The sequence below is a fragment of the Hakea prostrata genome, chromosome 11 (assembly GCF_041222555.1).
Source record: "Hakea prostrata isolate BN-2017 chromosome 11, UWA_Hpros_2, whole genome shotgun sequence".
Taxonomy (NCBI): domain Eukaryota; kingdom Viridiplantae; phylum Streptophyta; class Magnoliopsida; order Proteales; family Proteaceae; genus Hakea; species Hakea prostrata.
The window spans coordinates 25241927-25255127 of NC_142610.1; the positions used below are offsets into that span (position 1 = coordinate 25241927).

General features: G+C 39.4%; 2 protein-coding genes across 3 annotated transcripts; both read left to right on the plus strand.

Annotated features, from left to right (window-relative positions):
• Positions 1-191: 191 nt before the first annotated feature.
• Positions 192-3330, plus strand: LOC149001095 (receptor protein kinase-like protein ZAR1). The gene is made up of 2 exons (XM_089140915.1): positions 192-1992; positions 2114-3330. Exons 1-2 carry the CDS (start codon positions 516-518, stop codon positions 2773-2775), a joined length of 2139 nt encoding a protein of 712 aa, XP_088997041.1. The 5' UTR covers positions 192-515; the 3' UTR covers positions 2776-3330.
• A 4650-nt stretch (positions 3331-7980) lies between these two features.
• On the plus strand, positions 7981-13150 carry LOC149001096 (RING/U-box superfamily protein). 2 transcript variants are annotated; one of them, XM_089140792.1, is made up of 6 exons: positions 7981-8259; positions 8370-8944; positions 9666-9824; positions 12196-12294; positions 12433-12588; positions 12695-13150. In XM_089140792.1, the coding sequence occupies exons 2-6, from the start codon at positions 8378-8380 to the stop codon at positions 12827-12829; spliced, it is 1116 nt and encodes a 371-aa protein (XP_088996918.1). In that variant the 5' UTR covers positions 7981-8259; positions 8370-8377; the 3' UTR covers positions 12830-13150. The 2 variants fall into 2 exon arrangements, with proteins under 2 accessions (XP_088996918.1, XP_088996917.1); XM_089140791.1 differs by having other exon boundaries at positions 7982-8944; positions 12695-13148.
• Positions 13151-13201: the final 51 nt, after the last annotated feature.

Below are 13201 nucleotides of genomic sequence, written 5' to 3' on the forward strand. Positions count from 1 at the left end.
GACCGCAATGACCCTTACAACTGTCATTTTTTATAAAGCCGCTTTGCAATTCTCTTTTTCTTTGTGTCGGTTTCCGTTCTGAGGAAGAATAAAAGGGTTGGCCTCATGGGTGGGTTCTTCTCGCAATAATCAACAACTTCCAACAAAATCACTATAAAATTCTTTTAGCAAAGAAAAAAGGAAAACGATAAATTCGCAAAGCCAAATCATTCAATCACGAGATAACTAATGCAAAGTCCGTGTCAAAGATGAGACTTTCTCACTTGCTCTTTCTTTGCACTTCCATACACTCCCTAGCTATATTCTGGGTTTTGTGACCTCGAATCCATTCGTGTTATCCCAAGTCCAAACCCGTCTCTTCTTTTCTCATTGCTTCGAGCATCCGAAGACTAGTTTGCTTGCTTTCTCTGGCTGCTTCCTTCTTCATCGTTCCTGCGCCACTTCAAAAAACCCCCATACCTCCTGGATTTGATGTAACGGACGTTTCTCTCCGCGAATCACAGGATTTTGCTGTAATGGTTCTGGCTCTTGTATGGCTATTTCTTTTTCTCTGCAACTCGACTCTTCTTGTGGACTCTTTGAATGATGAAGGTGTTGCTCTTTTGTCACTCAAAAGGTCCGTTAGTAATGACCCAGAAAGGTCATTGAATAACTGGAACTCCTCTGATGACAACCCGTGTTCATGGAATGGGATCACTTGCTCAGAAGGTAAGGTTGTTTCCATCAGCATACCTAAGAAGAAGCTCGTTGGCTTTCTTCCTTCTGCTCTTGAATCCCTCACTGTGCTCCGGCATGTTAATCTCAGGAACAATAAGTTCTATGGGAGCTTGCCCGTTGGCTTGTTTCATGTTCAGGGACTCCAAAGTCTGGTTCTTTATGGAAATGCTCTATCTGGGTCTATCCCTCCTGATGTTTGGAAGCTTAGTTACCTTCAGACCTTAGATTTATCACGGAACTTTCTGAATGGGTCCTTACCCACTGCGTTAATTCAATGTAAAAGATTAAGATCTCTCGATCTCAGCCAGAACAGTTTTACTGGTTCTTTGCCATCTGGGTTTGGTACTGCTCTGGTTTCTTTGGAAAAACTCAATCTTTCGTACAATAAATTGAGCGGTTCCATTCCAAGCGACATGGGTAACCTCACGAGCTTGCAAGGAACTGTTGATCTGTCTCATAATTCCTTCAGTGGTAAAATCCCATCCAGCCTTGGGAATATTCCGGAGAAGGTGTACATCGATCTTTCTTACAACAATCTAAGCGGCCCGATACCTCAGAATGGTGCTCTCATGAACAGAGGACCTACGGCCTTCATTGGGAACTCAAGGCTCTGTGGACCTCCATTGAAAGAACCCTGTTCTTCAGACACCTCTGTTTCTGGCGCTCCATCTTCGTCCCCCTTTATACCAAATAACTCTTCTACAACACCCGACAATGGCCTTATGAGCGGAAAAGGCAAAGGACTGAGAAAGAGTGTAGTGATTGCGATTGTGGTGAGTGATGTAGTCGGAATTTTCCTCATCGGTTTATTGTTGTCTTACTGTTATCTGAAAGTATGCGATCGTGGGAAAGGTGAAGAGGGCTACAGTAATAATTTTGAGAAAGGATCAAAGGGGGGAAAGGAGTGCTTCTGCTTTAGAAAAGATGAATCTGAGAGTTTATCAGAAAATATAGAGCAATACGATCTTGTTCCGTTGGATAACCAGGTGGGTTTCGATCTGGATGAGCTTCTGAAGGCGTCTGCGTTTGTTTTGGGTAAGAGTGGAATCGGCATAGTATATAAAGTTGTGATTGAAGATGGAACTACTTTAGCTGTGAGGAGATTAGGTGAGGGAGGTTCTCAAAGGTTTAAGGAATTTCAGACTGAAGTAGAAGCGATTGGGAAGCTCAGGCATCCCAACATTGTAACTCTTAGAGCCTATTACTGGTCTGTCGATGAGAAGCTACTCATCTATGATTACATACCCAATGGCAACCTTGCCAATGCCATTCATGGTAAGCTAATTAAAAACTCAAAAGTTAAAAAGTCATTTCTACATATTTTGATATGCTGCTAATGTTTTCCAATCTTGGTTTTTGACTTTGATGATGGAATGGTTTCTCAAACTTTCTACAGGTAAGGCTGGGACGCCATCGTTTACACCCTTGAGGTGGTCTGTTAGGCTCAAAATAATGAGAGGGATAGCGAGAGGTCTAGCTTATCTGCACGAATTCAGCCCCAAAAAATATGTCCATGGCGATCTGAAGCCGAACAATATACTGCTTGGACAGAACCTAGAGCCGAAAATTGCTGACTTTGGACTTGGACGCCTCGCCAATATAGCTGGGGGCTCCCCAGCAGTGCAATCCGGTCGAATGACTTCAGAAAAGCCATTGCAGCAGCAGAGTGCCTCATCTGAGACAATTAGTTCAACTCCATCTGTAACCTTACGATGTTGTTATCAAGCTCCTGAAGCCATGAAAACGGTGAAGCCATCACAAAAGTGGGATGTTTACTCATATGGGGTGATCTTACTGGAATTGCTTTCTGGAAGATCCTCGGTGGTCCAAATGGGCACCTCAGAATTGGATCTGGTTCAGTGGATACAGCTTTGCATTGAGGAAAAGAAGCCTTTATCAGATGTCTTGGACCCCCTCTTGGCTGCAGAATCTGACAAGGAGGAGGAGATGGTTGCAGTTCTGAAAATTGCTCTGGCCTGCGTTCAGACCAATCCTGAGAGGAGACCCTCTATGAGATATATCTCAGATGCAATGGCTAAATTGCATGCCTCAATTTGAGAATGAGAAAGATAGCACAATTGGCACTTTAAATCCGTCTCCACTAATGGTCATGAAATTTGTATTTCAGGAACAGAGAATTGAGTACTGCAGAAGAGACACCCATGAAGCTATGAGGTTGAGTTATCAGTGAAAACTTGAATCTATTTTTTGGGTGGAGAGAAATAAAGTAGAATGGAGAAACAATAACTTGTCCTATATATATAATTTGGTTGAATCCAGATGGATATAATGAGTAGCGGTTTAATATCCAAAAATCATGCCATTCTGTTCATTAATAGTGTATGCTTGCTATTTGTTGATTAAAACTGTAATTTTTATCTCTTGGAAGATGGGGGACTTAAGGGTTTGGTGGGAGTGAAGAAGTTTACATCCAAGTCTAGTTTGTTTCGTTTTGGGTGATTCTACTGTTTGATGCAGTGCATGGTATTAGGTTTGTATAGTTTATTTTACCCTCGTTAATTATTCAGAAATATTCATCCTTCAGTTTGTAAAATGGTGTAATTAGCTAAGATTATTTGACATACAAAAGTACTTGAAACACCTAACTAAGCGTCTACTTACTCACCAAATTCCAGACTTAAACAATACCTGCCATGCATGGAGCAATGAATTGCTGAGGTACTAAGCACAGAACCTGATTTATAAGAATTTGAGGGAACTTCTTCTGCAATTAGGTTGCTTATATGAAGATTATGCATCCATCCATGCGTTTCTGGTCAATAGATCGAAATGGAAGGTGGGAAATTAACTCTTTATTTGTTCTTTGTCTAGCTCTGCCACAGTATGGATATGTATAACACCAGCCAGTTTGGATTTTGGGTTGCCTTAATTTCTGGAAATGGGCCAAGTTGATGGATTTAAAATATGAGTCACCCAAGTGTGGACTTGGGCCTGTGAATATAGGCTAAATAACTGGTTTTTGACACTAGCATTTGAAACTTTAATACCAACCATTGACAATGAATTCTTTAATTTAGTATTATTTGACTCCTTGTGTATGTATCTATGTCAAAGGGATAATAATAAATGAAAAACCATATTAAATCATTTCTATAGATTTCATTGACCTTTAACCATAGAGACCCTTAGACCTTGTTGAGTTTTAACTGCCATGCACATGCACACGGGATTCAAGATGAGTACCCCTAGACCTTAGCATGGCAGCATTCCTCTATTTTTCTTCTAGTGTTTGTGTACCTTTTGCTTTTAATGATATTCATAATTTCATAATTTCATATATATATATATATATATATTCAAAGATGAAAAAAGTGAGAATTGGAAGACAAGACCCTTTTTTTGATAGCGATAACAGATCGTCTTTCACATTTTATAGTTTTCAAGTCTGGAGACGCTCTGGAACTTTATTCAGTTGTCCTCAAAAGAATAGAAATAAAACTGTAAAAACACAATCAGATTCCAACCAACCAAATGTCACAATGTTCTTTATGGCCGGGCACACGACAGGGATCGAGTTTCCCTCCACAATCCACTTTTCACCAAACACGATGTTTAGTTTTAAAAACCAAAGAATTGAGAACAACTTTGAAAAGGATCTCATTCTGGCCCATATTCACCAATTCCATAACTCTCCTCTGTCATCAATCCTCACCCAGATGTCTTGAAATTGGTGACGGTTTATCCTGATTCAAAATGTTCTGTAGCTCTGAAAAGAGATGGGAGTGGAAACAGAACATGTATCTTAAAGCTGATTATACTAGACATTAGTGAAAGTCCTTCAGCTCTTCCGAAAAGTTCCTTAGTTATATGTGTTCATATTTTTTGGATAAACAAAAAGGATGCAACAGTGGTTCATTTGCCACATTTACTGAACAATGTTTGGACTTTTGAGTTCAATCCATATAAGCATTAGTTCTGTGACTGTCCAATATAGAAAATTGAGAAAAAAAAAGAATTTGAACTTAGGACATTGAGGCTACCAAACAATTTGAAAGTGAGTTTGAGACCACTAAACCACTCCTACCGCACCAATGGTACATGTGTTCATATTTAAATGAATAAACTCTTTTTGGGGGTCAAATTTGGATGAATAATAAAGTAAGAAAAGGAATTCTTATAGTGAAACAATTATCACAATACAGGTTCAAACTCCAATGAAAACAACCGCAATTAAGTTTGCACTTTATTGTGCTAAGTTTTGGGGTTTGGTCCAATACCAATAGATCATGTAGGAGTAAAATATACATAACCCATCAGATCAGATCAGATCAGATCAGATCACTTTTGCTGTTAAGGGCAATAAGGATTAAGGGGGTTCACACTTCACACCAATTAACAGCAACGGTTTCCCTGCTCGCCTGTCAAAGAGGTTTTGTCTTGACAAACTTTGTACTGTCTTCTCCAACCTCCCTCGAGAGGCACAAATCCTTGAATTTTCTCTGTCAAAACTCTCCTACATTTGTAACTTCATGACAGTGTTCAAGGGAAGGTATTGTCTGCTCCTTGGGTGGAAATTTTAAATGCATGTTGAAGTGTCAGTCAACCTTTTGGGGCAAAAAACAGTTTTACGGTACGAATGATCAGTTGCCAGTATATTGGTTTTCCAACAGGTTTCCCTTTGCTAATTGGTGGCTTTTATAAAAAAAAATATGAAACCTTCCTGAGTTCTCCGTAGAAATACTTATCTTGAGCTCAGCTGCTGTATTTGGATCCTTGTGCGCCTTTAATTTCAACATTTTTATGTCATCAAGTTCATATACTTTAGTGGATGAAACCTCAGCTTTACCCATCATGAAATGCAACTCAGGGTTTCAATGCAATAAAGGGCTGTGCCTAACTTGTATGGTGAGCAATCCATGTTGATTTTGATTTTGATCCTCCAGCATAGCAGTAGGAGTAGAAATTTAAAAGCAATAAAAAAGGGGTTGGCGGAGAAAAGAAGGAAAGATGCGCTTAGTAATAATTGATTACCACTAATGCTTATCACCCACCACTACAAAGAAGTTGCATCATTTAAACAAATTCTCCCATTTTGCATCTTTAAACCTTCAAATCCATTAGAAATTTAAACAATAAATGCTTGCCAACCCAAACAGAACATTCATCATAGTACCATAAATAACAATTTAACCTAAAAAAAGAAAAGAATGTCTTAATACCAATTCTCTTTCTTATTTAAATATCACCATACCCTCTGACCAAGCCTTTGTCTGTTTTCACCAAAGAAAGTTATGAGGCTCTGAAAAAACGATTCCCACCAACCCCACTAGGCCACTACTACAGTAGTACCAGAGGGAAAGAAAGAATCTCAAGTAGAACGCGTTAAGACAAGAATTGATTAATTACAGTAAAAACGTTCTGTCGCTTTCTCTCTCACCTAACCTCTTCGTTTCATTTTTTTTTTGGTAGAAAAGGGTCTATATATTAACGCGTGACCCACGCAAGGCATCCAGATTACAAAGATCAAGAAACCCAGGATCTAACATAGGCCAAAGAGTCCGGCACGCTACGGACACAGCCTTACCAGCAAGGAAGTCTGCTACAGCATTACACTCCCTTTTAACATGAAAAAAAGAAATATTTGGAATCTAGAGGAAAGATTCACCACATCCCAGACAAGTTGAATGCCACTGGAATCAGTCCCTGTTGGTCACAAATCGATCGCCTCCGCCGAACGACCACCAGGACATTAACAAAGCCTCCTCTAGAGCCAACAAAATACCCCGAGCCACACTCGCCCACAGGACGAGGCAAAAAGGCGGACCAACCCCATGATGGGTTTTCCATCCCCGCAAACGAGGCCCAGCCCACTTCCACCCCCAGAGCGCATCCACATTAATTTTGAGAAGCAAAGGAGAAAACCCATCGACCAACACGGACGATTTCTGCGAAGACGATCTGCAACCCGAAGAGAAGAGGTGAAGCTTCTGGAATACTCCGCTGCCTCCATTGCTGCTTTCTCCACCACCAAACATTAAAAAGTCATCTATTTTACCCAGCTGGCTTTAGATGTCTTATTTCTTCTTTTTTATATATTTTTCTTTTCAGGATAATAAAAAATCATGGACTTAAATTGAACTGTTGGTTCAATAGAAATGGTACAATAGAAACTTAGAACTACCCAGCCTTAAGTTAATGAATTGAAAAACCCAGCTAAATCTCCTCCCATTGTTCCAGTTCTTGAGTCGATATTTGGGTTGTTATTACTGATGCTAAAAGTAATGTTTGGTTCAATTTTGGACATCAAAGGGTGGCAACCATTAACCTAACCACCAAATCTGAGAAATGACACATTGACACATGCACCCAATTTGCTTAGTAATTAAACTTGGGTGAATGGCTTCACAAACTCAGCTTATACTGTCCTCAGTTTAAACAGTAGAGGGATCAGAAGTAGTAGTAGTACTTCATGTATTAGATTAAATGTGTTCCCAAAGAGGATCTGCCTTCTATAATTAGAGAACTTATTCAATTCTTCCTTTGATGCAATGAAAATGAAATATCAGCCACTGTATCTCTGAAACTGTTCTATTGCTCTCGATAATTTGCTCTCCTAGTTCTTTGAATAAATAAAGAGAAAGAATTAGTGCAAGGTGAAACTTGTTCAGGGATATGTGGTGTTCTGACTTCTGAGGGTGGTTGCCCCCTCTGACATTTGGGATTTTTTTTCAAAAGAGAGTCTGATGATTCTGATACATAACAACTCTTTTCAGTGCTACCAATAAAACAAAAAAGAAACAGAAAGAGAAAAAACGTTGTACAATTGCAAATCATATAGTTGCATCACTTTGTCTATTAGCTCTTTGTCATTGCAGTATTGCAGTGACAGTAAGCAAACAATTACGCCACGAATGAAGGTATAATTGTATCACTAACTGAGAGTCACCACCCACTCACCGTCTGAAAAAAGGAAAGAGAAAGACTAAGAGTCTAAGACCATATGGTTCACATGTAGTGGAACTGTGGAAGTGTAGGACTTTGGGAACCTGCCGACTTGATAACTAATTGTATGCTTTCTATTGTATGCTTTCCACCAAAGAAATTACAGAGAGAGAAGAGTCAAAAAGAGGAAAGCATAGAAATTTAATCTCTTCACATGATTGCAATTAGTTGGCCTTTCGACGGAAACTAATCAATTGGAGATTTATGTTCGCATATACAAAAGCACCCATAGAAGATGCTTAGATGTCCCCCTCTCTCTCACTCTCTCTCTCTGTTCTGGGTTTGGTTCAAATACCCCCAGTTGTTCTCACAAACATCAAATCATGGATGACCGAGGGAAGAACTTACATCACAGATCTATACAAGGTGTGATTAAAGGGTTCCTTTGGAAAACTCTCTCCATAATAATAACTTAAAAAATAAGAGAGCCCAGGAAGAAAAGAAACAAAAGCTTATCATAAGTTTGTTTGCCACCCACATCTCCAATCTTTAAAAAGAGTATCCAACAAAGACCCTGATAGGAGAACAACAGGAAGAAAAAAAGCAAGAACCAGTAAACTCCACCAACACTCTACCACGGTACAAATCAAACTGTTCAAAGCTTAATTTTCAGAACTGATCTCCACCTTTTTCCTTTCCTCCCCTGGTTTTTTTTCTGTCTCTTCCTTCAATCATGGCTGCTGTTGCAGAGAACTCGATGACAGCTGAAGAAATTAGACTTAGGAGGTCCCGGACCCAGCCCATTACACCTTCAGATCGAGACACACAAATCCCTCCTATTATTCAATCTACTCGCTGTAAATCCACTATTTCTTCTCTGCTCTTGTCCACTTTCTCTAATAACACCATCAACTCGGACATGAACCACATCAGAACCAGCAACTCCGGCAACGATAACAATGCTTCCCAAGTGTCGTCGACATTACAGCACAAAAAGAAGTTTTCATCCGCAACATTTAGAGGACTTGGGTGTGCGACGTCTTCACAGGCCTCAGCTCCAGAGGTTATTCGGTCTTCGGCAGATTGGCAAGCTAAGAAAGTGAGGAAGAAGAAGCAAAAGACCCCACAAACGAAGAAGAACCAGCCGGGCTTGACGACGCCCACTACGGTGACGAACCCCACGTCCGTTTCAGTTGTTCCTGATGTTTGGTGCTCTCCGGGGATAGCTTTCGTTGCCGATGCTGATCCTGTTGATTGCGTTGTAGCAAGGAGACCTAATGCTGGAAGAGGGAGAGCTGATGGGGATCGCTCAAATCACAGAGAGGTTTGCCTTCGCCCCCACCTTCCCGCTTTTGCTTCTCGTATTTGTGGTTCATCCTTCTGTGAGGATTTCTTTGTGGAAAATGGAACTCAGTTCTCTCTCTTCCTCCATAATTTCTTTCTGGCTATTTTGGCTGTTTGTTTGGAATTTATCCTGTACGGGTATTCCCGTATTGAATCTATCCTTCTTGTTATTATTTCGAATTTAGTTTTGGGTTTCTTGACTTCTGCAGTTCCTGTTTCCCTGTTTCTAAGGTTTGCGCTTTGGGGTGTTTTTTTTTTGGTACAATGCGGTCTTGTACATTTAGTATCCCTTAAAAGGGTAAAAATCTTTCCAGTTTTGGTTATATTTTTGTTAATGCACGAACTGCTGATCTATAGAGGAAAAAAGAAAAAGAAAAAAAAGTCAGCTCTGTTTTCTACATGGTGATCATTTGGGCGATCACACAGTCACACTGCCCTTATTTAGGAAGTGCTCCTGTGTATCCAATTCCATTATTGTACTTCAAATCTTATTATTGTAATTGTTTTGAATTTCGTACTTTCTTTATTTGTCACCCTTGATACTTCTTAGCCTTTAATGTTCATATATCATTGTGAACGAATTTACGTTGACCCTTTTAAGTAAATGGATGTACCGTGCTTGTGTGTGTTTGTGTATATATATGTTTGTCTATTTGAAACGAAGGTTATGAAACTCTCTTTTTTCTTGTTTGCCTTGATAGCGTTCCTATACCTCGAGAAGAGCTTCTAATCTCGAACACATCTCAGAGTTCGATTCTCCATCTGTCTTTGAGACACTGCAGTCAGGATCTGATGTATTTGGAGATAGAGATAGGCACTACCGTCATTTCCGCCATCATTCTCCAGGAGGACTTGCTGAGGTAATGTAATATGTATTTTCTCCTCTCATCCCAAAGCTATGGGGGTGCATGTTTCTGTATTAGTATATTTTCATTTCTTTTGGCACCATGGTTTAACATTATCTCCATGATGCAAGAAAGGATAAAAACTTTTATCGTCCTGTTTTAAAGAACTACATTTCCTGGTCTATGGTGTCTCCTGTTAGAGCTTGAAAAGGTTCTTCTTTTTACACTAAAGCTAGATCTGATAGAGTCATCTTCTTTTCCACAGGATACACTTACACTTATAATCAGAAACTAGCATGCCAAATTTGGGTGAAATCTGATCAGTACCCAAGTGATGTTGAAGAAGAATGTAACCAGAAAATTAGATGGAAACAGGGGTCTAGCCCTTGTGTGGAGATTTGAATAAACTAAAATATTATTAAAGAAAATTAGATAACAGAATAGAAAAACTTTTTTTTTGGTTAGCAGAATAGAAGATAAACAGGTCAGTAACAATGCCCTTGGAATTCTTTAATTTTGACTTGAAGTCCACACTGAATACTTGATTTCAGTGCTTGAAGAAAAAGTCTTGTGAACTCATAAAGAGGTGTTGGCTGTCTGAGAATTCTAAAGTTCCTCTTTTTGGCCCAAGGAATGTAGCTTGGCACACAATTTATGGTAGAGGGGTACTCCTTGTACGGAAGGACACATCAGTGAAGCACTTGAGGACCTTGTGAGATCCAGTTGAACCCCTGCTAAGATGTCAATTCATACTCCTCTGTAGGTCAAGGCCCAGGCCAAATATTAAGGTCAAAGCCCCTGAGTGCTACTCTGGATCCCTCTGTTGTAGGTGTGTTAAAATTAGTCAACTTCTGATGCTTCCTCCTTGCATTATGCAATCATATCTTGGGAATAGCTCTTGTTAGGGGTGGTGCTCTCTATGTATAGCTTCCAACTTATGGGATGATGACTTGTGTTTTAAATCTGGAACAAACACACAGATGTGAAGAGAAGAAACAAGGAACTGGAGATTAAGTGAGTCAATGGTTGCTCACTCCATATCCTCTATGGCTGCTAATTGATGAGTTACCGGAATTTAATATTTTTATTACCCTAGCACTATTCAAACTGAGTTAGAAAACGTGGTCCTTGTACTATTCTAACAGAGGTTAAAAACATAGTCTCTTCTCACTGCATATGAAATTAAGGATATATTTGATGTCACTGTAAACCTGTTTGACTTCAAATATTTTCATCCAAGAGGGACAACAGAACAGTACAATGCCTTTCCATGTTATGCTTTGGTTGAAAGACTCCTTTGACCTTACCATGTGATTTTCACAATCTAATTCCATTGAAACCTAGGAAATTACTGGATTTCCCCTTGGACAATGCATTCCCTTGCACTAAATTTTACTAAAGTTTACAATGAAATTTTCTCCGAGCATTACAAAATCTGTTAAAATCCTTGAAGCATTAAGGAAGCTAATATGGTATGATCATTGAATTGGAGCCAGAGAGGTGCAAACTCAAAATCATATGTACACCCATGAGAAAAGTTGTATGCGCATTCCTAGATTGTTTTCTGTGATTTGTTCATTTTCCATAAGAATGGTAGTGGGACTAGCCTATTTTCCAATCAAATCTCTAATAAACCCTTCTAGTGTTGTAGACTTGTAGATGAAACAAATGAACAAGAATATTCAGTGAAGTAGAGGGCGGGTACTTGCAGACAGTTTAGTTCCTTGTTGACCTGATATGACGATGGAGCTGCACTCTTAACAATTTAGTCAAATTAATAACAGAGTAGAGCTCTACTATTTAGTTAAATATTGAAGTATCGAGCCTTCACATTGCACATTGAACATTAGGGTAGGTCCCCCCCCCCCCCGGCTCTCTCTCTCTCTGTGTGTGTGTGTGTGTGTGTGTGGTTGCAGTTGGTGGGGTTGAATTAATGAATGCATGGTCCTAGACCTCCAGAAATGATTCTTAACTGTTAGGAGTATACAATAGAACATGTCTAAGCTTAGGCATACTCTAGAAATTTGAATTTTCCAATTCTCTTTTTAGTTCTATGTGACTCGCAAACTATTGAGAGTTTGAGACTCTTGATCTGTCTAATCAATGGCAAGAACCACTGTAGAAGTGATTAAGTTCAGCTTTAAGATTCACTTTGCCCTATTTTTCCTTTCAATATCTTAATTAATTAAAGATGTCCAGGCCAAAAGCATCATAATTTACTCAATATTCATGCAGCACTTAATCTCTCTCAAGACTTAAACTTTTCAGAGTTGTCCATGCTTTTTGTGCAAGACTGATATGTGAACAAAACATTTGATTATTGTGAGATTTGTCAAATTATTATATGGTTGACAAAGCATCTTCTGAACCCTGTAACTGGCTGTAGATTGTAATGTTCCAAAGTGGCCTGCTGCTTGGAGGAAGATCAGATCAATATGACCAATATAGAGATTGGCGGCTCGATGTTGATAATATGTCATACGAGGTTTGCATGTTGCAGTCCTCTCTTCATACTAATCGCGCTTCAAACCTTTGTTTTTATTTAGTGGATTAAAGTACATTTATTGCTGGTGATATTTTCCACTTTTTTATATTTTGAACTTTATAATGGTAATAAAAACAGGAGTTGCTTGAGCTGGGTGATAAAATAGGTTACGTAAGCAATGGGCTGAGAGAAGATGAGATATTCCGGTGCCTTAGGAAAAGTAAACACATGATCATGGATGACTTGCCATCGTCCCTTCCCACTGCATTCGATTGGAAATGTAGCATTTGTCAGGTGGGTTTATCCCTTGCATTCCTTTCCTTTTTCAACTTCTTTAACCCCTATTATATGCCCCTTGTTAAGATTCAGCTTCTTACATTTGTATTTATGGGTTTTGTAGGAGGAATATGAAGCAGATGACGAGGTGGGGAAACTGGATTGTGGCCACACCTATCACATAAGTTGCATTAAGCAGTGGCTTAAGCGTAAGAATGCTTGCCCTGTCTGCAAGGCTGTTGCAACAGTTCAACAGTAAAACTGTGGATTGGCTTCTTCATTTGTTTGATTAACCTCAAATGTTTTGAATCAGCTTTTCTGTCTCATCTATTACTTTTGTGTATAGATTGAACTCCAAAATGAGCAAGTGTTTATTCTTTGGTGTGTAATTTACCTCCCTATTTGGTGGGCATTTTTGGTGGGAGCCAAGCTCCTTTGGGTTGGCATTGCTTTTGGCTGTTTACTGGCACTGTTACCGTATGCTTCTTTATACAAGGTTGGGATTAAAGCTTTTTATTGAAAGTAGGCCTCCACTCTCTTCAAAAGTATGTAGTCGGCCCCATTTCTCCATGTCTCGTCCTGTTCGTCCTGTTCTTGTTCATGACATGAACATGAAAACAAGAAGCCACGC